The 25,543-nt window shown below is 43.8% G+C and overlaps 1 protein-coding gene across 1 annotated transcript in view; it reads left to right on the top strand.

Annotated features, from left to right (window-relative positions):
• Positions 1-25,543, top strand: part of SFMBT2 (Scm-like with four mbt domains 2) — a 160,743-nt gene that overhangs the window by 67,342 nt on the left and 67,858 nt on the right. Inside the window, exons 6-7 of the mRNA XM_021706035.1 lie at positions 1,779-1,926; positions 20,498-20,580. Of these exons, the coding sequence (XP_021561710.1) occupies positions 1,779-1,926; positions 20,498-20,580 (231 nt within the window). The remainder of the gene's footprint in view (positions 1-1,778; positions 1,927-20,497; positions 20,581-25,543) is intronic.

Here is a 25,543-nt window from a genome sequence, read left to right as displayed (position 1 = left end):
TGCATGATGGACTAGATCACAGCAATTTAGCAGGTATTTATGGAGCATTTCTGGAGGCACTTACTCTGGACAGTGGAAACATTGTCTCTGCTACTATGGAGTTTATGTTTTGATAGAAGGAGACAGACAATAATAAAACTAAGGAATAATTACATAACAGTATGTCATGTTAAATGCTAAATGCATGTTAAGTGCTAAGGAGAAAAATGCGTCAGGGAAGGGACATTGAGGTGGACATTCAATAGCACTGTTGGGGGTGGCCTCATGGGCCAAATTTGATCCTTTGCTCCCTAAATTGACTTTTAAGGCAAACCTCACTCAGCAGAATTTTAACTATTTGCTGGGATTCACAGAAGTGAGTTTCCTCTCCTGCTTAGCTTTGAACTAGATTGCTTCTAGAAAAAAATGGAAGAGCCAGGAGTCACAGCTCAGTCAAAGCTCATAAGGTTTCCTAAGAAAGACTGGTTTATGTCTGTTGCATTGGGAAAGGGATCTTTTTTTCTGGCCCATTTTACATACTGAGTTTGTTTAATTCATTGTGCTTTTCAGCGTCAGTCTGCCTCATTTTGCCCTCGATTTTTTGTTTGTTTGTTCTTTTACACCAGTATGCCTTGTTCCTTTTTCTTCATTGTTGTGGTTTTCTTATACTCAGTGGACATTTATCTAGTTCCTATGTACAAGGCAGTTTCCATGGGAAACCATGAATTTGGGAATAAAAAGCAGGCCACTGTCCTCAAAGAACATAGGTTCTACTGAAGATAGAAGTGTTGTCTATAGTCTGCAGGAAGGAATGAGCATTTTTAGCACAGAGCTTCAGGTCTGGAGCTTTTGGTGCGCAGAGCAGTGGCTCTTCCTCCAATCAGATCAGCAGCTTGAAATTTGGGGTGCACCTGAAAAATGCAGTGTTTTGGTGGCTTAAACATGGAGTTGGGTGTTGTAGTCTAGGAGAAGGCTGAGGAAGGACAAGCTTAGTGTGGGTGGTCTCCTCTGTGGAGGGTCAGGTGTTCAGAGGGATGTGATGTGGGGTGAGACTACAAATCCCCATACCAGACCCAGGAGGTCCTCTTTTTTCACAATTTTTTTTAGACAAACCCTACCTCTGTCACTCATGCTAATGTGCAGGGGCACGACTACAGCTCACTGTAACTTTGCACTCCTAGGCTCAAGCAATCCTCCCACCTCAGCCTCCCAAATACTATAACTAGAAATAGGTACGAGCCACCACACCTAGCCTTTGTTGGTAATAGAGACAGAGTTCTCACTAGGTTTCCCAGGTTAGTCTCGAACTCCTGGCCCCCAAGATCCTCTTGCCCCGGCCTCTCAAAGTAGAGGATTACAAATATGAGCCTCCATGTTAGTGGAGAGTCTTGAATGATCTGGTATAAGGAGTTTGGTGCCTGCTGTGGCCACTGGGAACCCTGTTTGACCTTTCATTTCCCATCTTGGCTGTCATCTAAGCTGGAGTTTGGCTCCATCAATTCATTTTTCTTCCAGCTATGGCCTTTAGTTCACTTCTCTAAGTCTTTGAGGTTTTTTTGTTTTGTGTTCATTCTCTTTCTTCTATATTTTCTAGGTTTTTATTAATAGGACCACAGTGATCAATTCTAACTATTTAGCAGCTGGATTAATTTAGTAATAGACACTGGAATGTCAGTTTGTGGTTAAATCATTTTGATGCAATATATTCAATGCCTTTGGAAGCTGTGCCAGTATTATGTACTAGCATTCTATGTAATAACGAGAAATTAACCTTTAGCTCTATTTTTTTTTTCTCTTAGATTTTTAGCAATCATTTTTTTCAAGTGACTATTGACGACCTAAGACCAGAACCTAGTAAACTCTCAGTGCTGTGCCATGCGGATTCTTTGGGGATTTTGCCAGTACAATGGTGCCTTAAAAATGGAGTCAACCTCACTCCTCCCAAAGGTTTGTATTCTGTGAACATTTGCAGGGTTTGGGTGACTCGGGAGGGTGTCTGGCCCTCCCAACTGTCACTGAAGTGATGCTTTTGTTAATCTGGAGAAGTTTATATTGTAAAGAACCGATTGGGTGTGGTGGCTCTCACCTGTAATCCCAGCACTTTGGGAGGCCGAAGCAAGAGGATGGCAAGCCCACAAGTTCGAGACCAGCCAGAGCAATATAGTGAGACTTCATTTCTACAGACTCAAAAAAGCAAATTAGCTGGGCATGTTGGTATACCTATAGTCCCAGCTACTCGGGAGGCTGGGGTGGAAGGATTGCCTGAATCCAGGAATTTGAGACTGTGGTGAGCCGTGATCGTGCCACTGTATTCTGGGCTACAGTAAGACCCTGACTCAAAAAAAAGAAGGAAGATGGACTAGAAATATAATGTTCTTCTTAGCTAGCTGGACATAGGCGTCATTCCCAGGGAGGTGTGCGCCTTGGGCTTCTCCGTCCTCTTCTGTCTACCATCATGTCCCTGTCACTTACGACCTTATTAACAGCTGTGCTGCTGGTGTGACAGAGGGTACACTATTGCAGAGTGTTGAGGTTTAAGACGTGGGAGGGTCTGAGTGTGGCTTTAAAATGCAACAGGATGCCAGTGAAGCACTTCTTTTTATTTTCAACAAGCCAGATTTTCCCCAGAATCCATTGGCTGTCCTCCATTCATGTGATGCTATGACATGTTCAAATTAAGTTGGGAGCCAGCGTGCATTTCTGTCCTTCTAGACTGGGATTTGAGAACCGCACTGTTAGAAAGTACCACACTTGCAAGCTTACCAGCGTGGTTTGTTTGCCCTGTAGATCCAAGGCTGATTCAGGAAGAGAGTAGTAAGATGGATGGTGGGAATATGGGCAGGAAGAAAAGGAGAGGAGTGGAAGAGAAAATGAAAAAGATTAGAAAAATAAGCTTACTGGGGGGAGGTTTTAAGACACCCTCAAATCCTAAAGGGTTTTGTACTGACTTCTTCCTCAGTAACCTCTGGGGACTGGGTTACTTGTGATGTTTCACCCCATTGAGAGAATAACTTAATGCCCATGGGTTAAGTTCCAGTTCCCCTGGAGGCCTTCCTGTGCTGTGCCTAGCTTACCTTTCATAGAACTGTACTCTGCTGGGCTTTTAACTTCATTCTTCTGTACTCATCCCCATGGAAGTGCTTTTGAATATTTCTAATCTGGGTCAAACATGGTGGCTTACGCCAGCAATTTTAACACTTTGGGAGGCTGAGGCAGGAGGACGGCTTGAATCAAGGAGTTCGAGACCAGCCTGGGTAAAATAGTGAGACCTCATCCCTATAAGCCGACATGGTGACGCTCGCCTGTAGTCCCAGCTACTCACAAGGCTGAGGCCGAAGGATTGCCTGAGGACAGGAGGTCAAGGCTGTGGTGAATTGGGATTATGCCACTGCTCTGAGACCTGGCCAACACAGTGAGATCCCACCTCAAAAAAGAATTCCAATCTGTTGACACTTCAGATTCAAGGTGTGCGGTTGGGATATACAGTGAACATCCAGGGAACGTTGTTTTCCAGTCACTGTTTTGAGTGCCTAAGTCATTCAAGTCTCAAAATAACGCTGTGAAGACACTTAGTCACAGAGAGCTTATGTAACTTGCCCAAGGTCATGTGGAGAGTTGGTCCTGAGACTTGGGTCCTGAGACTTGTCCTGTGACAGCGGGGAGGACTCTGATACAGGATTCACCCAGGCACGATCACGGCTCAGCTCAGCCTCAAACTCCTGGGCTCAGGTGATCCTCCCGCCTCAGCCACCCAAGTAGCTGGTACCACAGGCGTGCGCCACCACGCCTGGCTAACTATTTTATTTTTTGTAGAGATGAGGTCTCACTATGTTGCCCAGGCTGGTCCTGAATTCCTAGGCTCAAGCAGTCCTCCCACCTCAGCCTCCCAGAGTACCAGAATTACAGGCGTGAGCCACCATGCCCAGTCAAATGTCTAAGTATTTTTATAATCCTTTACTGTGTCCATACAGGTTTTATTTTATCAACAATCTATTCGTAGTCAGTAAGAAGTCCTTTCCTACTGCAGGATTTCAGCTATGGGTCTTCACAAAGTTTGAAAGCTGGAGACACCATCCTTTGTTTTTTTTTTCTGAATTGCTTAATGGAAGCATGTGGGGGGCATGGGTCCTGTGTCATTGAAGGAAGACTTTTTATAAATATCTGAGATGCTCCTTGGTTAGACTTTGCAGATTTCTCCTTAGTAGTAAAACCCATCTAAGATTAAAAATAAAACTGGTTGAGTATTTGCTCACATAGTAAAAAAAAGGTAGACATAGCAAGCATATTATATCAGCATTTTGGCTGCTTGACCACTGCGTTATGGTGGAGGTTACATGGTGGAGGTTACATGGTTATCTGTGTCTTTATAATTGTTAAATACATTTCTGTATTTTATGCATAATTGTATAAAACAGATTGTTGGCATAGCTTGGAAATTTATGAGGAAAATTCTTCGAGGGATACTTGCTCTTTATATTATTAGGAAAATTGTTTTACATTACTGAAATTGAACTTATAAGCTTGCAATGAAAGAACTGTTCAAAGATTTAAAATGGAATATTTTTATATTTTAAATTAAAAAATTTTTTTTAAATTTATTGTAGAGATGTGGTCTTGTCAAGTTGCCCAGGCTGATCAAGTTGCCCAGGCTGATCTTGAACCCATGGGCTCAGGCAATTCTCTCATTGAAATATATTCATTGCCTTTGGAAGCTATGCCAGTGTTGTGTACTAGCATTCTATGTAATAAAGAGGAATTCACCTTTAGATCTATTTTTTTTTCCTTAGGTTTTTAACAATCATTTTTTTCGCGTGACTATTGATGACCTAAGACCAGAACCTAGTAAACTCCGATGCTGTGCCATGTGGATTCTTTGGGAATTTGCCAGTGCAGCGGTGCTTTATTCGTCAATCCCAAAGTGCTGGGAGTATAGGCGTGAGCCACTACACCCAGCCGCCTATATGTTAAATGTTTTTATACCTTAATATCTAGCTGTGATGATCATGTCTTCTCTTTTATCCAAGTATTTGTGGTATTTAGTGAGGTGAAATTATCTTCATGTATTTTTCCAGATTGCTCCTTCACTTATTGAAAGTGAGATTGTGTTTAAAATCTCAAAAAGAGTATTTCTTTATGAATATTATATATTATTTATAGAATGTTGAGTAATTGTGGTTAGTACCTTCTGGTAAGAAAATCTCACTGATAACTCTTTTTAAGCCCTTGAAACATTCAAGAAGTGATAAATGTCATTGGTTCAGCACTATTTTCTTGAAATAGTAGAATATTAACTTACATGCCATTAAAATACCAGTAACTTACAGGTAAATGGACATAGAAAAAGAGCAGAATAGTACACAATAAGTAACAGTGACTCTTACGCACGTTTATCATAATATGAGAAAAATGAAAATCCTATTGAGATGGTGTGTATTTATCGGATGACATAAAATTACAAAAAAGAAAGAGGAACTTCAATTTTGACTGGGATGTAGAGGAACAAAGATTCTCAGACATTGCCGCTGAGGTAGTGTAGGAAGGTGCAATTGTGTGCATGGCAGTTTGGCAAATTTTACCACGATTTTAGTTGCGTTTGCCCACGGACTCAGCAATTCCACCATTGGAGATTTCTTTTAAAGTTATACTATACTGATAATACACATGAAAGTTTGTTTGTTTTTCGGCATTACTTATAATAGCAGTAGAAAAGGAAAAATTCCAAGGGCCCATCAGCAGCGAATTGTTGAAATAATTTTGGATATCCATTTCGTGGAAACTATACAGTTAAAAAGAATGAGGGAAATCTATGAACTGTTGCAAAAAGATCTCCAAGACATACTATGTGTGTCACAGTGGATATCATAGGATACCTTGTTTTGGTTAGGGAAGAGGTAAATTAGAGTGTATACTTGTGTTTGCTCATATTTCTGTGGTTGCATAAGAAACTAGTGAGAATAGTCACGTGGGGGGTTGTGGACTAGTGGTGGGAAAACTTAAGGGAGGGTGAGAGTAGGCAAAAGATGTGTGACAGAATCCTGTTTTTATCTTCTTAATTTTTCTTTTTGATCTACATAAGTACATTACCTATTTAAAAGTAAACCTTATGCCGGGCTCGGTGGTTCAGCCTGTAATCCCACGCCTTTGGGAGGCTGAGGTGAGTGGATTGCCTGAGCCTGTGGGTTCGAGACCCGCCTGGGCAGCGAGACCTCATCTCTACAATAAATCAAAAAATCAGCCGGGCGTGGTAGCGCAAGCCTGTAATTCCGGCTACTTGGAAGACTGAGGCAGAAGGATCGCAGGAACCCAGCAGATCGAGGCTGCGGTGGCCGGGAGCGGCCACTGCACTCCAGTCTGGGCGACAGAGTGAGACTCCGACTCAAAAAAAAAAAAAAAAAAAAGTAAACCTTATTAGCAGTAGAGGGCTTTAATAACTGAAAAAGGTCTTAAAGATTATCTTATCAACCCCAATCATTTTATACCCAGGGAAAACTGAGGCTTCGTTATGGTAAGTGACTTTTCAACTCCGGTCTTAAGAGTCCAAATCTCAAGCTTTTTCTACATAACCATGGCCACACTTCATTACTGTTCTCTCTTTGGTATCTCCATAACATTTACACTTCTCAGCTCTTTTGGGGAGCTTTGGTGGCCTTCCTGAGGACTAGCTGCTGTCAGTAGACCATGGTTTTTACATTATTCAAATAATGGTCTATGTCAAAGCAGTTGGGGAATTACAGTTTTAGGGAATAATTTTCCAAGGGTCTGTGGTTATGAGGAACTCATGCCTTTATTCATTGAGCGCCCTTACCATCCTATGAGAGAAAAATGTAATTTTATGATTTAAATGAATTCACATTTAGAGGTGATGATGGTGGTGGTGGCAGGGGCGGTTTTATGGTTTCCTTTTGAGGTCGTGTGTTAATGGGTCTTCCATCTCAACACCAGGACTGGGTCAGGCTGTGGAATCCTTTCAGGCACCACTCTTTGCTTTATTGGTGGGTGAAAGTAGAAGCTTCTTTAAAAGGCTGGTTGTTCTTCACTTAAATTCTGAAGTTTTTGTATAGGGTATATGGGATTTATTATACGTATTGCCAAGTGATTTCAGATGTTTTCATGTGTATTATGTTTTCCACAAATATATTGTGTTGTTTAGACTTCTGTGAAAACCACAAATACTGCTGGTGATTACAATGTGTTTCTTGATCCCCCAAAGAGATTATTTGAGAAGCAGCAGATGAAACAGCAGGCTTCTGGTGGCATAGGAGAGAGAGATGCAAAAAGCATAGGTCTTTCACTGCGCCGTCATGATGCTTCCTATTTTTTTAAAAAAATATTCCTATTTTTAAAAATACCTATCTCCACAAGAGATAAGTAGAGTGAGCTAGACTGGACAGGAATTTTCAGTGTGGCTTCCTGTGGAAGAGCTTTTTTGGTATAAAAGGCTAGAATCTTGGAGTTTTCGCTTCATGAAACAGGTCAGTGCTATAAGCAATATGAAAAGTGATCAAACAAGTAAATAGGTAAACTAAACTACAACGTGTAGAGGTTGTCAACTCTGACTTGCTATTTGTAAATTACTTCATGAGCCTTTCTGGTGTAATATCAAAGATTAGATGGATTATTAGTGGAGGAAAAGTCCACCCAGGGGGATCTTTTGTAGAAACTGTTAAAGCCTTTAAAATTCTGTTGTTAAAGATGCGAGAAAAGACTGATATGATTGGCTTTGTTAGGGCTTTGATTCGTCACAATTCGGGGTGACCATTTAATATACACACCAATATGTTAACACAGCTTAAGTAATAAAAGTGTGTTTTCATTATCATAAAGCGGTGAATTGGTATTCTCTTTTCTTAGAGAGAAACTTCAGACACTGATGAACTTTGTTCACTTTGTTATCCAGTATATTTTAGAAATACCAGAAGGGACAGAAAATAATATATAGACACTCATGGCTTTGCCGCCTTGCGGCAATATTTTGCCATGTTTGATTCCTTTTTTTTTAAAGTCATTGTGTCTCTTTCTCTGTCACCAGGCTGGAGTATAGTGGCACAATCACAGCTCACTGCAGTCTCTTTTTGACTGGGCTGAGGCGATCCTTCTGCCTCAGCCTTCCAAGTAGCGAGACTGAAGGGCGTGTACCACCACACCCAACTAATTTTTTTGATTTTTTGTAGAGATGAAGTCTCGCTATGTTGCCTGTGCTGGTCTCTCCTGGGCTCAAGCAATCCTCCTACCTTGGCCTTCCAAAGTGCTGGGACTACAGGCGTGAGCCACCATGCCCGGCCCTCTACGTATCTTTATGAAACTTTTTACTTATTCACGATCTCAGATATTTTTTCATGCTGAAGCATGTACATTGTTCATTTTGCCTAGTCTATGAATATACTGTAATGCTTGGAAATCCTGTTTTCTGTTGGTGGACATTGCAACGATACTCACAGATACACCAAATGTCCCCAAGTGTAAGAGATTCTTTTGGGGTGTATTCCTAAATGTGCAGTTGATGGATATACCTAAATTTGGAGATTCTTTTTGGGGATGGAGCTCAGTGTGGAACTGCTCGAATTTTGTAGACACAACCAGCTACTCCCTACATGGTGCCTGTTGCATTTCTAGCCGTGGCGTCTGAGAATCCCCATTTTGGGTCATCCTCACAATTTTGTGGCGATGCCACTCTGCGGGTTTTGCTTAGGGGGTCCCCGATCACCAGCGTGGTTGAGTGCTGCATTACACGTTTGTTGGCAAGTTGTATTTTCTTTCCTTCAATCCTTTTCTTTTGACTGTAGAAGTATTTCCTACTTTTTGATGAGAATCCTTTCCAGGCCGTGTGCTTCACAGATGTGACGGCCTCGTCTGGCTTGCTCTTTTGCTTTCTGATGGTCAGTTATGTCATATTGAAACACTAAATTATAATGTAGCCAAATATCCATCTCTTCCTTTGTGCTTTCTTTTTATGTCTTTAGAAGTCCTTCGTACTAATGCTCTTCTGCGTTTTCTCTTAATGTTGTGCAGTTTTGCTTTTCCATATTTAGCTTCTGATCTACTTGGAACTGATTCTGGTATGGCATGAGAAAAGAAAACTATTTTGTTTTTTTCACTTGAAGTTTCTATTTCTACAGTTGTCTTTGTGTCCTCTGTTAAGATAGCCTACTGTTTCCCCTGATTTGTGGTGCCGTCACTGTCATGGATCTGTGTCATGGATCAGTTTTATAGGTGTGACTCTTACCCTGTTCTTTGTTCTTCTGCCTCATCTGACTGTCTGTCCACCCCTGAACAAATACTTCTTTTTTTTTTTGAGTTAAAGTCTCACTCCGTCGCTCAGGCTGGAGTATAGTGGCACGCTCACGGCCACCCCAGCGTCGACCTGCTGGGCTCCAATGATCCTTCCGCCTCAGCCTTCCAAGTAGCGAGACCTACAAGTGCACTCTAATTTTTGATTTACTGTAGGTATCGCCAACAGGCTGGTCTCGAACCCGCGGGCTCAAGCTATCCACTCACCTCGGCCTCCCAAGGTGCTGGGATGACAGGCTGAGCCACCGAGCCCAGCCAATACTACCATTTTAAAACTGATAAAACTTGGTAATATGTCTTCATATCTAGTAAGTGAATCCTATCACTTTTTAAAAAATTGTCCTGGTTTTTTTGGACCGGTTAATCTTGTACGTGAATTTTAGCATCAGTCTGCAAGTTTCTTTAGAGAATCCCATTGAATTTTTATTGGCGTTGCATTTAATTTACAGATTATAACTTAGACAAATTGATATATTTTTATATTTTATTTTTATGACTTGTAATCTTTTGTTAAAATATTTCCCAAGTACCTTATCTTGTATTGGCTTTAGGTTGTTATAAGGAAATACCACTGATTTTTGTATATTTATTTCATATCCAAGTACCTTTCTCAACTGTCTCAAAGCCAGTTTGTTTTAGATATGGATTTTGTGATTATTGAAAGTTTGATAAAACTATCTTATATGCCAGGCTCGGTGGCTCAGCCTGTAATACCAGCTCTTTGAGTGAACTGCCTGAGCCCATGCATTCGAGACCAACCTGGGCAACTTGGCGAGACCTCATCTCTACATTAAGTCAAAAATTAGCCAGGCGTGGTAGCACACGCCTGTAATTCCGGCTCCTTGGAAGACTGAGGAGGAAGGACTGCCAGAGCCCAGCAGATTGACACGGGTGGCTGTGAGCGTGCCACTGTACTCCAGCCTGGGTGACAGAGTGAGACTCCAACTCAAAACAAAAACAAAAACAAAATATCATGTAAAACCATTGGTAGCTGGTGTTGTTGGTGTTTTATTGAGTATAAATTGATTTTCTCTAGTGGATATAAGTTTCATCAGGGTAACCACTTTTGCTTGAGACAGTTTTGCTAATTGTATATATATGTACAATGTCAACTGTTTTAGCTATATTTTCAAATTTATTGCCACATCATTTGGTCAGGCTGAACTCATTAGTAGAATTATTCAGATATTCTGTCTCCTTGCTGCATTTTTATCTGTTTGCTTTATAAGTTTCCAAATAGTGCAGTCTATGATTGAGGATTTGTTAGCTTCTTTTTACTTTTGTTATGGATGTGTTTGTGGTGTGTGTGTGTGTGTGTGTGTGTGTGTGTGTGTGTGTACATATGTGTGTACCATGTGGGCCATGTGTACTGTGCATGTGTGTGTGTTGTGCATGTGTGTAGTGTGGGTATGTATGTGTATACCATGTGGAGTATACGTGGTGTGTAGTGTTCGTGTCTGTGTAGTGTGCATGTGTGCAGTGTGTGTATGTATGTGTGTACTGTGTGTGGTATGCAGTGTGTGTGTTTCTGACGCCATATTCTGGTGTTTAGGCTCAGGACCCCTCAACCTTTCTGATGGTTCTCACCCCTTGGTAAAGCCTTTTGCTTTCAGGCCCAGGTATCTCCTCGCCCTCATGCTGGCCGGCTTCCTGAGGGGTCTGTGATTGCTCTTTGTAGGCTCAGCCTCAGCAGTGGCGGTTGCCTATATGGGAGTCCCACGCCTTGCATTGAAGTTGCACCTTCAGTCTGGTGTTGCCACAGGGTCTGCCCAGTGTTCTCGGGTTTCCACTTCCCTGGAATATTTATTTGTTACTGTCTCCAGTTGACTAAGCTCTGTAGAGCCAAGGGCGCGTGTGTGTGTGTGTGTGTGTGTGTGTGTGTGTATTGGAGTTGCACTCTGTCGCCCAGGCTGGAGTTCAGTGGCACACTCATAGCCACTGCAGCCTTGACCTGCTGGGCTCAGGCAATCCTCCCGCCTCAGACTTCCAAGTAGCTGATACCACAGGCATGCAGCACTATGCCCGGGTAATTTTTGGATTTATTGTAGAGATGAAGTCTTGCCAAGTTGACCAGGTTGGTTTCGAACCCCTGGTCTCAGATTATCCTCTCACCTCTGCCTCCCAAAGTGCTGGGATTACAGGTGTAAGCCACTGCACCCAGCGGGTCAAGGACTTTTTTACTCTTTCTTGTTCACTGCTGTACCTCTAACACCAAAAATTATGAGGGTGTCTCTGGTGATTCAAGAACTGAATAACTCCATCTTGCATTTAGATGAATAGCCTTTCCTTAATATATACCATATTAACATAGTATGATGCTAATATATAACACTGTAGTTACTCTTATACGACAGGCCCATACCCTGCAGTGCTGTGAAGCTGGGTCCCACGTCCCTGTGTGGCCCGACCCTCTCTCAGAATCCCGGCAAGGGGCAGCATTTCTTCCACTTCTGCCCTGGTGGCTTCGTTCCATTTGTGCAGACCGAGCGCCTGCGTGGGCCTGGGATATAGACAGTGGCGGCGGGTCTTCCAGCTCACCAAGCCTCCAGCCAGGCCGTCTCTGACCTCTGGGCTGCTGGGCCACTCAGCTCTGGCTTGCAGACCCTCTTAGTTTTTTGGCATCTGGAGATTTTCTTCTCTTTTGAGTTTGCCTGTGTAATTAACTTTTTCTAAAATTTTATTTCCTGGTTGGGTGCAGTGGCTCGTGCCTGTCATCCCAGCACTTTGGGTGGCAGAGGCGGGAAGATGACTGGAGCCCAAGAGTTCGAGACCAGCATAGGCAACATGGTGAGACATTGTCTCTACAATAAATAAAAAAAATTAGCCAGGTGTGGTGGCATGCACCTGTAGTTCAGCTGCTTGGAAGGCTGAGGTGGAAGGATCTCCTGAGCCCAGCGGGTCGAAGCTGTGGTGGCAGTGAGTGTGCCACTGCACTCCAGCCTGGGCCACAGAGTGACACTCCCACTCAAAAAAAGAAAAAATATATTTATTTCTGAATTCCTGGCACCTGAGAAGAGCCTAACATATCAGCCTACCTGGTTACTAGACTTGGAAGTCTGGCCTCATTTCTAGCTCTCTGATTCATTGTTGAACAGAAAGATCACTTTTGAATGAAAAGAGAGGATAAAACTCTCTGGGTCATTTTTAAAATATGAAAATATTCCCCACTGTTGAAAACTACAAATCTTATTTATTTATTTACTTATTTTGAGGCTGGGCCTTACTTTGTCACCCAGGCTGGAGTGCAGTGGCACATTCAATCATGCCTCACTGCAGCCTCAACCTCCTGGGCTCAAAGTGATCCTCCCTGTCAGGTGCGGTGGCTCACCCCTGTAATCCCAGCACTTTGGGAAGCTGAGGTGGAAGGGTCACCTGAGACCAGGAATTCAAGACCAGTCTGGGCAGCATAGTGAGACTCCGTCTCTACAAAAAAATTTTTAAATATTAACCAGTCATGATGTCACGTGCCTGTAGTCTGTAGTCCCAGCTATTTGAGAGGCTGAGGCTGAAGGATTGCCTTAGCCCAGGAGATCAAGGTAACCAGGAGCCATGATGGGGATTGTGCCACTGCACTCTAGCCTGGGTGACAGAGTGAGACTTCGACTCAAAAATAAATAAATAAACAAGTAAATCAGTAAATAAATAGTTATCCTGCCACCTCAGCCTCTCAGGTATCTGGGACTACAGTTGTGCGCCACCATGCCCAGCTAACTTTTTTACTTTTTATAGAGACGAGGTCTCACTATGTTGCCCAGGCTGGTCCTGAACTCCTGGGCTTGAGCAGTCCTCCCATCTTGGCCTCCCAAAGTGCTGGGATTACAGGTGTGAGCCCACCATGCCCAGCTTGTTCACCCCCTAAATTCAGTCATCAGGATTTTTAAACTGGTTTTGCTGTTGACAACTGATCACTTACGTAGGTCCGGCTTATCCTGGGACATATCTGTGCCCTCTAACTTATGTCTGTCATTCAGAATAACATGCTGAATATAACCTCAGACAGAGGAGTTTATTACGTGTCATACCCAATATTAAATACCGCTCAACATATTTCTTTCTTTAAAGACCGAGGAAGGTGGTGTAACTCGTGTCTATACTAGATTGACTTGTTTCCTTCCTTCCTTCCTTTCTTCTTCCTTCCTTCCCTGATCCATGAACAAACAGAGTTCGGTAGGAAATAAACGAATGTGTAAATTTTAAAGGTTGCCTCAGGGACCTTGAAAGAGTGAACATCAGCTGAGATGATTGAGGTAGCCAGAAGCTTCAAGAGGGAGGTGGCTGTTTTTTTAGCATCAGCATGAACAGGAACAAGTGCTTTAGTCAGGTACAGGCGTTTTGGCCTCCCCACGTGTCATCCTGGGCTGTACAGAAATTCCTGCGTGACGCAGATGTGGGTGTGGGCCGTGTTGAGAAAGATGTGCTGGGATGACAGACTGGCTCCCTGGGCCAGTTCTGCCGCTGAGGTCTGTGTGCTCCTGCTTCGGTCCCCTGCACCCTGGGACATGCATCCCACGTGGGGTTCAGGGAGCGCGGCGGTTTCAAAATCAAGAAAAGCTTGGGCTTGCAAGGGGAGAGATCTGCCTTAGTAACACATTGAAAAACCGGTCCAGAAGAGCTACCCAGTGAGTCACGAGACTTTCAGAGGAAGGACCCGTTCTTAGCATTTCTTAGACGGGTCCTGGTATCTGCTGATCTTTAGAGATAATGGTATCACTTTTGCTGGAGTTAAAAGCTAATTAAACTGGTACTTCCAAGTGCTCTTGTAACATTTTGTAAACATTCTCTGGGGGCGGGAGACCTCTCTGGGGCTGGCTGTGTACTCTGCCGTGGTGGAAACTTTTGAGCCTTCCTTGCTAAATCTCGGTGTCTCTCTCCATCCTTGCCTTTCCCTGGCTGTTATTGGTGACAAACTTGTGTGTGTCTGTGGCTCTCAGTGGCTGCTGGATCCACTTCCATTCTCACGCCAGCAACCAACCAGAGTCTGGCAAACTGGAGACTTCCAGTGGGTAGTTCTGGAATAAATGCATTTCTTTGTTTTAGAGAGCGTTTCTGCTTTCTAGGATTTAGGGCGGGTTTTTTTGTAGGCTGGTCTCCATGACTTACACCTGTAATTCGAGCACTTTGGGAGGCTGAGGTGACAGGATTGCTTGAGCCCGGTAGTTTGAGACCAGCCTGGGCAATAGAGCAAGACCTTGTCTCTACAAAAATAAAAAAAATTAGCCGGGCTCGGCGGCTCAGCCTGTAATCCCGCGCTCTAGGGAGACTGAGGTGAGTGGATTGCCTGAGCCCACAGGTTCGAGACCCACCTGGGCAGCGAGATCTCATCTCTACAATAAATCAAAAAATCAGCCAGGCGTGGTAGCACATGCCTGTAATTCCGGCTACTGGGAAGGCTGAGGCGGAAGGATCGCCGGAGCCCAGCAGGTTGAGGTTGCGGTGGCCGGGAGCGGCCACTGTACTCCAGTCTGGGCGACAGAGTGAGACTCCAACTCAACAAAAAAAATAAAATAAATAAGAAAAATTAGCCTGGCATGGTGGTGCACACCTGTAGTCGCAGCTACTCTGAAGGCTGAGGTGGAAGGATTGCCTGAGCCCAGAAGGTCAAGGCTGCTACTGCACTCCAGCCTGAGTGACAGTGAGGCCCCCGACTCAAAAAAAAAAAAGAATCTTTTTAAAGTTACATATTTCATACGTATTTGTTATTTAAAAATTTGAAAAAGTAGAAAAGTCTAATCTATTGTGACAAGATAGCTTTGGTAGATATTCCTTCAGATTTCTGTTTCCCTGGATATGTGACTTTGTAGATCTAATCCTTTCATATGTTTCATTTCATAGCTTGGTTTTGTGGCTTCTTTATTAAGATGTGTCATGCCAACCTACCCGTTGCTTTAAATGACTGTGGAGAGTTTCATGATTTGTAGGTAGATGGTTTATTTAAGCCCTTCTTTTTTGTTGTTTTTAATTAGCTCTTATACCTAAAGCCTTTGAATTGTTGTCCTTTCAGGGTCCAGAGTGGAATTTCCGCTCAGGTCTTGTCTGCCCCCACTTCCCTCTTGCTGGTCCTCAGACGCTCCAGACTCACCTGTTTTGTGCTCGCTGGTTCCTGTCCCTGCATCCTTTTCCCCCAGAGCCTCCTCAGCTCTTTGCTGCGCTCATCTTTTTTTTTTTTTTTTTTTGGTGAATATCTCACTTTGTCACCCAGGCTGCCGTGCAGTGGCATGGCTATGGCCACTGCAGCCTCGACCTGCTGGGCTCACGCGATCTTTTCACCTCAGCCTTCCAAGTAACAGGAACTACATGCGTGCGCTACCATGCCAGCTTATTTTTTGACTTATTGTCTCGCCAGGTTGCCCAGGCTGGTCTCGAACCCCTGAGCTCAGGCAATCCTCTCGCCTCAACCTCCCAAGGTGCTGGGATGACAGACTTGAGCCACCGTGCCCGACCTTGTCGTGCTCATTTTTTTTTTTTTTTTTTTTTTGTGAGTGGGAGTCTCACTCTGTCGCCCACGCTGGAGTGCAGTGGCACACTTATGGCCACCGGAACCTCGATCTGCTGGGCTCACACTATCTTTCCACCTTAACCTTCCAAGTAACTGGAACTAAGGGGCATGCCACCATGCCCAGCTTATTTTTTAATTTATTGTAGAGATGAATTCTTGCCAAGTTGCTCAGGTTGGTCTCGAACCCTGAGCTCAGGCAATCCTCTCGCCTCGGCCTCCCAAAGTGCTGGGATGATAGACTTGAGCCACCTGGCCTTGCAGTGTTCATCTTTTCATCGAAGTCTCTCTGAGTCCTCTGTGCACAAGTGCAATTGTCCCTGGATACCCTTCTCACTTTCTCTATGACCCTGGGGATCATCTTACTGTTTTTTGTTGTTGTTGTTGATGATGATGTTTGTTTGTTTTGTTTGTTTGTTTTGAGTTGGGGTCTCACTCTGTCACTCAGGCTGGAGTGCAATGGTATGCCCACGGCTCTATATCTCTTAGGCTCAGGCAATCCTTCTGCCTCAGCCTCCTGAGGCAACAAGTGCATGCCACCACACCTGGCTAATTTTATGACGTTTTGTAGACATGAGGTCTTGCTATGTTGTCCAGGCTGGTCTTGAACTCCTGGGCTGAGGCAATCTTCTCACCTTGGTCTCCCAAAGTGTTGGGATTACAGGTGTGAGCCACCGTGCCCGGTTCATCTTACTTTTTATATTTGTGAGTCATTTGTCTCCTCTCCCTGAATCGTAAGCTCTCTGAGGGTAAGGATTTTTGTTGGTTTCGTTCATTTCTCCATCCCGAGGATTAGAACCATGCCTTGCACCTGGCTTGTGCTAGCACAGGACTATTGAATGAGTGAGTGTCTGCATGAACAAATTCCTGGCCTAGAGGGTGGATGCATTCTTGAAGACTTTGAGACGTGTTCCAAATTGACATCTGCATCGGTGGTTCAAGTTACATTCCAGCCAGAAATGCCTAGAAGTGTCTATCTCCTAACAGCCTTTAGAATGGTGGGTTCTAAAAGAAAAAAAAAAAAGAATGGTTGGTTCTTAGTATTGTTTTTCATTTTGCCAATCAGGTGGATGGCAATCATGATATTCTCTTGCTGTTTTTTAAATTAATATTGTACATGTTTTTCACAACTACCCAGCACGGAAGAGGGGCTTTCATTTCTGCACGTCTCTTTTATCAGAGAGAAATTTTTAAAAAAATCTTTCCCCACCCTTATCTTAAACCACAGGCAAGGAGCACGTGGCCACCATGATTGTGTTAGGTAGTCACAATTCACTTTCTGTAGGAACAGGATAAAAATCAGGATTTTGTTACAGGCCCAAAGCTGGAGGAAGGCTGTGGGAAGCAATTGTGTGTATTGTGCAGACAAGAAAGACCCTTGGTTGATTGACCAGGTCTTTATTTTCTTAAATAGAGCAAGGATGCTATATTTTCAAATTTTTGTGTTGATGAAATAATTTTGTGATCATTATTGAAAATTTGGAAAAGAGAAACAAGTTGAGGGAGAGAAGAAGTAACCAAAAGTTTACTGCCCAAACAGTGATCGTGATACTTAAGTTTTTCTTACATTTCCTCTGGTCTTTTTCTTTGCATATTTGTATATAAATCTATTCATTTTTTTGTAGCAATATTTTTATCTAAAGCTACAGCAATTTCTTTTCATGATTTTTTTTTAAACTACGTGCAGTTTCATGCCCATGTGACATTCTGTAGGCTCGCATAAGTCTCATCTCATTTCCTATTATAGCGTGGAAAGTTCTTATCGTTTTTTTTTTTTCTCCCAGTGTGATCAATCATGATACCTTAAGTATCTTTTTGTTGTTGTTGTTGTTGTTGTTGGTTTTTTTTTTTTTTTTTGAGTTGGTGTCTCACTCGGTTGCCCAGACTGGAGTGCAGTGGCCGCTCCCAGCCAATGCAGCCTCACCTGCTGGGCTCCAGCGATCCTTCCGTGTCAGCCTTCCGAGTAGCCAGAATTACAGGCACGCGCTACCACGCCCAGCTGATTTTTTGATTTATTGTAGCGATGAGATCTCGCTGCCCAGGCGGGTCTCGAACCCGCGGGCTCAGGCCATCCACTCACCTCAGCCTCCCAAAGGCGCGGGATTACAGGCTGAGCCACCGAGCCCAGCAGCCCTAAGTATCTTAACGTATAACACTCTTTCAGTTTTTAGGATCATTTTTATGGGATAAGTTCCCAGAAGTGAAATGGCTGTGTCAAACGGCGGGGACATTTTTACTGCCAAATAGTTTTTCCAAAGACTTGTCCATTTGCACTGCCAATAGTCATCAGTGCAAGTCGAGCTGTTTCATGTCAATTAATTTGTATCCGAGGGAAACGGGTCATCAACCTCTTCCCTTTTGGACCTGTAAGGGCTGGAACCTCGTTCAGAATAAACACTAATAAAAGCTTAAATAACTCTAATGGTTGTGGTTCAATGGTCTCCCGTGGCAGCTCGTTGCAAATTTTAATAGCCTAAGGGGTTTTATTTCCTTTTATTTTCTTCTCCCCTCTGCTGTTTCCCTCCCTCCCTCCAGGTTTAAAACATGTGTCCCTAGCTGCAGTTAAGCCTCTGTACTTCTCTTTCTGTCTTTGTTGATTAATGAGTATAATTGACCCCTGTTGTCTCCATTATATAATCCACAGCAATTTGTTTTTATGTAGCAGTTATTTTCTGAGCTGTCACAAAACTGCTGTACAAAAGGGAGCTCATTATCGGTCCAAAAGGAAAAGAATTTTAAGTGATGAAGTGAAGAAAGTGCCCTAAAAGGAAGAGGAAGAAGAGGGGTTCAGAGTCTAAGCCCTTCTGATATTTGAGAAACTGAGCGCATTCTCGGGGCAGAATCATTAATTGTTGCTTAGAATGTACCCAGCAAGACTTGATTATATTTAGAAATTATTAGATTAGAGGTGGCTCCCTAGAGATTGAGTGTAGGACTGCATGTATCAAAGGGTTGTCAATCTTTATAGAGTGGAACAGTTGTCTTAAGAGAGAAGGGGCAGACACTTTGTCGCTGATGGTCAGCAGGATACAGGAGAGTCAAAGGTCAGTCTCTGGGACCAGAGGAGGACAGTGCTTTCTGGGTTAACTGCCCACCCTTCCATCCTAAAAATGTGGGTAAGTTGAACTTAATAAAAAATAGTATCAGTTTGATCTTGAGAATACAGAGGGCGGTAGCAGGCATCAGTGTCTACAGTTTTCTGTAATAAAGAATTTCTGTAGTCCATGTGCAACTATGTGACTTAATAACTAAACGTTCCTATGTTAGGTGAATTTGCAGTCGTCAAATTGGTGACAATATGGGAAAAAGCAACTGGGAGGCTACTTGAGACATACCTGATAGATTTATTTTACATACACCTCAGCCAATAAGGAGAGCAGTAAATGAAGATAGCAGTGACATTTTACATGCTTTCAGTCCATCATAATTGGACTGTCGTTTCTATTTCCGGTCCTTATTTATGGGAATGTTTAAGCACCTCAGTTCCTTTTCCTCGGAATGCCTGTTCATTGGTTGGATTTTGTGCGGGTGATACTTTAAGAGGTGCTTTCCTACCTTGGTCATGCCTTTCTTTTATAATTCAGAAGTCTTCTCTCACCTTCTCTTTGTTTTGCCATGGCTATCATGATGGATATATATTTTATAATTGCACCCCCAGTGGCCTGAATATAAAGAAAGAAGGAAAGAAACCATGTTGGTAGGTTCTGAATTTAGATAAATTCAGTGTGTGTGAATAGTTGTTTTTCAGAGAATTCCTCAGTTTGTCAGTGCTTCAAGCTTCATTCTTCCCATTTCCCTCTTTCCCGGTTCCCGTTTTCCTTTATCCTTAGCTGCTCAGTTCCACGGCAAGCTTTGCATTCCTCCCCTTTCATGTCTTTGGACGCTTTATCGCTAGACTCTCTACCCCTTGACTGTCCTCCCCGCCAACTTCTGTTACTTTTTAAAAAACTCATCTCTTGCACTGCTCTCCCCGCCCCCATAGAGTCTCGTGTTTTCCGTGAAGACACTGAGAATTCACTTTCTATGAACTTGGAATTTACATGAAGGCAGGTATTAATGAGGACGCATCGTTGTGTTTCTGCAAAAGCGAGTTGTGGAGTTGTGCTTTGTGCCCTAGCCTGTACCAGCTCTTGCTCCTAGGGCAAGTCTCCCAGCCCCCAGCTGGCAGGCGCTGCTGCGAGTGGGTCCCTCCCCACTTCCCTGGTTTCAGGCACTGCGACCAGGTAATGATGGCAGGCCTCGCCTGTATTTAACTTAACGTTTTCCAAAATATTTCATTTGCCGGCTGCGGTGGCTCACACCTGGAATCCCAGCACTTCCGGAGGGCTGGGATCACTTGAGCCCAGGAGTTTAAGACCAACATAATGAGACCTCATCTCTACAAAAATAAAAATAAAAAAACTAACCCGGCATGGTGGCATGCCTATAGTCCCAGCTACTTGGAAGGCTGAGGCAGAAGGATCCTCCGAGCCCAGGAGGTCAAGGCTGCGGTAAGTCATGATCGTGCTGCTTCACTCCAGCCTGGGTGACATCGTGAGACCCCCCCAACTCAAAAATAAAAAGAAGAAGGAAAAGAAAAAAAAAATCTTTTATTTGACCTCATGAAATTTCAAGCGCTGCTCGGCTAGGGAGACTATATCCTTTTGGGGCCCAAACTTGCACCCTTTCTTGTTTTCTTCATTTTTTTCTGGGATTTAGCTTATTCATGCTGTTCTATTTGTGTTTTGTCATTCACAGGTTACTCTGGCCAGGACTTCGACTGGGCAGATTATCACAAGCAGCACGGGGCGGAGGAAACACCTCCCTTCTGCTTCAGAAATGTAAGGCGCTTCTCTCTTGCCTAGTTTTTAAAAAAATCATAGCGGTTGTTCACCACAGATTTTATGAGTTGCTTTCTACTGACCGAGCAAGACTGGAGTACCATGCAATGAAGAATTACAAACTTCTGTGGTTTTTGAATAGTCCTCCTTTCAAGTTGCATAGTTGTGAGGATGATGCTTGGATGCAGCAACTAATTGACTAATAAACGCGCTGTGGCTGGAATGTGCTAAAAGGTGGTGGCAGAGCCTCACTGATGGAAGAGTCCAGGGTGTCCCTGACTAGCGGGTGGGTCTCACGGCGGTGAGTCCTGGGCTAGCTCCATCACGGAATCCAACCAGCACATGGGAGGAGAGATCAAGTTCTTAGTTCTAAATACTGCAGCCCGATCGCAGCATGTATTACATCTGGTTCTTTCTCTTGGTGGGAACTAGTCACGGGGCTGTACCTGCCATACATGAGGCCTGGAAATGGGTCCCGGCTGGGCTTCCGATTCCCAACTGTGATTCTATACTATGGAGCAAAGAGGACACCTTGGGGTAGGCAGCTGGCCGCCTCGTCACCCTTAGACACGCATTTTCTATGTGGTGTGGTATTGACAAGACCATCCATGGAACGGTCTTTGCCCCTCAGGCCTCACAGCTTAATTATCTGTAATTTTATAAACCACAGTCAAGCACCATATAACAACATTTTGGTCATGACAGACCACATACATGACTGTGGTCCCCCAAGTTGATGATGGTTATACCCCAGAGCCTAGGGGTGTCATATAAATCATAAAATTACAGATGAGTAATCAGTTTTCTCTGATTACGTCAGTCATTCCTTTCATTACGAGCAAGATGCTAGTCAGTCTCATGCTTTGCTTACTTTAAGAGCTTGTTCCAATAGAGCTTGTTGGCATAGTAATAGGATTTTTGTGGCACATAAGATCGCAATGAAAGTGCGCGTATGTACACACGTGTCTACTTGCATAGTTGTAGGAGGTGGTTTTATAAAGCAGGGGTCCCCAGTCCCCAGGACATGGACCAGTTACCTGTCCATGGCCCATCAGGAACTGCAGAAGGTGAGCAGCAGGAGAGGGAATGAAGCTTCGTCCGTATTTACAGCCGTTCCCCATCGCTCGCGTTTCTGCCTTAGCTCCATTGTGTCAGATCAGCGGCGGCATTAGATTCTCACAGGAGCGTGAACCGAACCCTCTTATGAGCTATGCACGTGAGGGATCTAGGCTGCACGCTCCTCATGAGAATCTAATGCCCGGTGATCTGAGGTCGAGCTGAGGCAGTGATGCTGTCCTGGGGAGTGGCTGCAAATACAGATCAACATGAGCAGTGAGGTTTGCCTGCATATCCCTCCCCACCACCCATGGAAAAATCATCTTCCATGAAACTGGTACCTGATGCCAGAAAGGTTGGGGACCGCTGTTAGGATGTAACATTGCTTAATGATGGGGATAGGTTCTGAGAAATGCACCTGCAGGCAATTTCCTGGTTGCGTGAACATCGTAGAATGTACCTACACAAATCTAGGTCATATAGCCTACTGCACCCCTGGGCTCTGTGGTAGAACCATCATCATCTTTGGGGACCACAGCCATGTATGCAGTCTGTCACTGACCAAAACATTATACGGTGTTTGACTGTGGTTTATAAAATTACAGATAAGCCGGCCTCGGTGGCTCAGCCTGTAATCCCATGCTTTGGGAGGCTGAGGTGAGTGAATTGTCTGAGCCCGCGGGTTCGAGACTCGCCTGGGCAACTTGGTGAGACCTCATCTCTACAATAAAAAAAAAATCAGCTGGGCGTGGTAGCGCGTGCCCGTAAGTCCGGCTACTCGGAAGGCTGAGGCGGAAGGATCGCTGGAGCCCAGCAGGTCAAGGCTGCAGTGGCCAGGAGCGGCCACTGCGCTCCAGTCTGGGTGACAGAGTGAGACTCCAACACAAAATAAAAAATTACAGATAATTCATCAATTCCAAGAACTGTGGAACGAGATACGAATTATTACCTCTGTCTTAAGAACAAGGCTTCGATATAAAGGGTGGTGTATTTGCCATACCTTCAGTTATGAAATTCAATTTCTTAGGCTAAGAAAAAAAAGATGCAGTCTCTTCCTCATTGGAATCTGTAATACAACGACGCAGAGCACTCCCACATCAAAGACTTGTTTTCGGAACTAGAAACGGTGCCCCCAGAACTGCTGATTCATTGCTACCCGCCAGTCTTTGCACTCAAGAGGAAACAAACCATGAAAAATGAGTTGGGAGAGGGTTGACTTAGTAGGGTCGGGCACCAAGGTGAGCATCCGGGACATTCAGATTTGGGGAGTCAGGTAGGTTGATTGCTGGGCCAGCTTGCGCGTGTACGTGCAGGAACGAAACAGCGGCAGAGCTGGAAGTCTGGGCTCCGGACATGATTGAGCGACTTTTCCACTGGACAGTGCTGCCTTGGCGTAAGAGCAGTTTCTCTGTGGTATCAAACCGAATGGTGTGTGTTTACGTGTGGGATGGGGACGACCGTGTGTAACCAGGCCCCACGAGGACTGCAGCCGATTAGCTCCCACGGTTGATGGAGTCCGGCGCTATCTGTCTTTCCTTCTCACTGTTTTGATGGCATGGGCCACGGAATGTACTTGCCTGTCTGCTTTTCGTTTCGGACCCTGGCAGCACTCTGTAGCACCCATCTGAGGATGTGCTTTCTAGCAGACGAGAGAAGCATTCCTTCTCTGACTCTTTAGACTCGGGAAGGAAATCCTTACATCTCGCCTAGTTCTCTACTTTGGGAGTTGTTTCTTCTGTGACAACACAGTCCCATGAAGCCTTTTCTTTCTTTTTTTTTTCTTGTCTGTCCTCTGCTCCATGCAACCAGGAGTTGTCACATGGCTTTTAATGGTGGAACAAATAGCCACACCCAGGTGGCTTCCGAGCTTTCAGGATTTAGCTGCTGATGAAATCTGTTTTAATGAACTTGCTGGTGTGTTCATTAGGAATGCCTTTGTTTCTGCCTTTCCATTTATTTAATAGACAGGGTTGTTGACTGCCCGTTGGCATATGCATTGCATTACTGGTACTCTGCTGAATGTGTTAGCTTGCCACAAGTGCTCTCTAATGGAATGCTTATTACAAATTCATTTTTTAATCACACGTCTTGTGTGTGTGAGAGGCGGGCTCATGTGGAATTGGATGCATAGAAGACATTTCCCCAGGGAAGTTTAACAATCAGAGGCTGTTACGAAAGGGATCGACATGGTCAAATGCTTAGTAAAATAAACTCACAGGTAACGGTTTTGCTATTGATCCTTTATAAATTGCCCTCAAGCAGTGGATGGAAGCGAAAAATAGGTGATGTGGTTGTAGCTTTTCCTTATTAAGTAGGATAAAATGCATTTTAAACTTACTTAGAGCTTTTCCAAGCAGCCTGTCGAGTTGTATTCTCAGAAGGAAGCTCAATGCATCATAGCCGTGGATGAGGCGGGATGACTTGCAGGAAAAAATAGCCCACCTAGAAGATCTTTGATTCCTAGTTCCAAAGAAACAGAGAGGAAAGGAACCAGTTGATTTCCTAATGTGCACTGGACAATTTTTTTTCCAGTTGTGTAGAGATGTAATTGTAGTTTTCAACTTAAGTTTGATTTTTAAAAAATGTAAACGTGAATTACCTTGACTTCTTTCCATAAAGACGCCATCACATGAAGACGCCATCTCTATTGCTTATAGGAACCTGTTTGGGTTGTATATATTTCCAAATGGATCTATTTATGTAGTACTGTAACATTGAACTTTTCTGATGATAATTCATAGTAGTTGGTGATATGGGGAGGTTTTGTATTTGTTTTCAAGTAAAGTTAGGAGGGAATTTTGCGTTCAGCGGTGACTGAGTAAGCTTGGACTGAGTCGACCCTTCGGCAGATGCAGCTGCTCTAAACTGGACACGGTACTGGAAACAACTACTTGAGAGTAGAGAAGAATGAACAAAAGCAAGCAACTTCTGGAGAGAAGCAGGAGGTTGGAAGAAAAGAACAGCATGGGTGATGGTCCCAGGTTTTCTGGGCTTTTAGCCTGAGGGCAGCCACAGTTGATACCATATGGGAAGACGTAAAGAGTGATTTGAAACTCACGGTCATTTCTGGCATGATGAACCAGATTACCAAATGTGAGTAACTACGTTTACTGGAAAGTGAGGGGCATGCCAGGATTGGGAACCACACGTTCAACATATAAATTCTGCCTTGGTCTTTGGCTGACCTCTGAATCATGTACACGTCAGGCAGACTCCACCCTAGATAAGAGTGAGAGAACTGAACAGTCTTGAGCCGCTTCTCAAGGAACAGAGCTTGTAGGTTGAATCCATCCAAGTCTGTTGCTTGCTAAGAGAGAAAAATCAGCACTCTTGGTGGGAGTATAGCGTCATCCAGAATCTCCGCCACATAACATTTGACATATCTGTGTTTCAATACGATGTTGCCCAGCACACGAAGAAACTGCAAAAATCAGACTCGTTCTCAATAGAAAAGATAATAACAGAAGAGGCGACTGAGTGAGAATCAAAACAGGCTTTTCACCAAAGAGGACGTTTGGATGACAGAGAAGAAGCACAGGGAAGACACGCTCAACATCATTTGTCAGTAGGGAAAATGCAAGCTAAAACCACAGTGCTATACCACTAGGTACCCATTAGAATGACTGAATTTTGCAAGCTGGCAATACCAAGTGCTGATGAGGTTGGCGGCACACCCTGTGTGTGGTCCATCTTTATTAACAACTCAGCAAGAAAACTGAACCTTCACATACTGCTGGTAAGAATATAAAATGTCGTAGCCTCATTAGAAAACAATTTGGCCGCCTTTTGTTAATCTAAATAAACATAATATAATAGCTTTAAAATAAACAAACAAAAACAATTTGGTACCTTCTTAGAAGGTTAACCATTCATTGACCCTATGGTCCAGCAATCCCACTTCTAGAGA

Source organism: Carlito syrichta, unplaced genomic scaffold (genome assembly GCF_000164805.1).
Source record: "Carlito syrichta isolate Samal-C Ts95f unplaced genomic scaffold, Tarsius_syrichta-2.0.1 Scaffold315069, whole genome shotgun sequence".
Taxonomy (NCBI): domain Eukaryota; kingdom Metazoa; phylum Chordata; class Mammalia; order Primates; family Tarsiidae; genus Carlito; species Carlito syrichta.
Note: the sequence above shows the minus strand (reverse complement) of the source record. Positions and strands in the feature narration are given on the sequence as shown.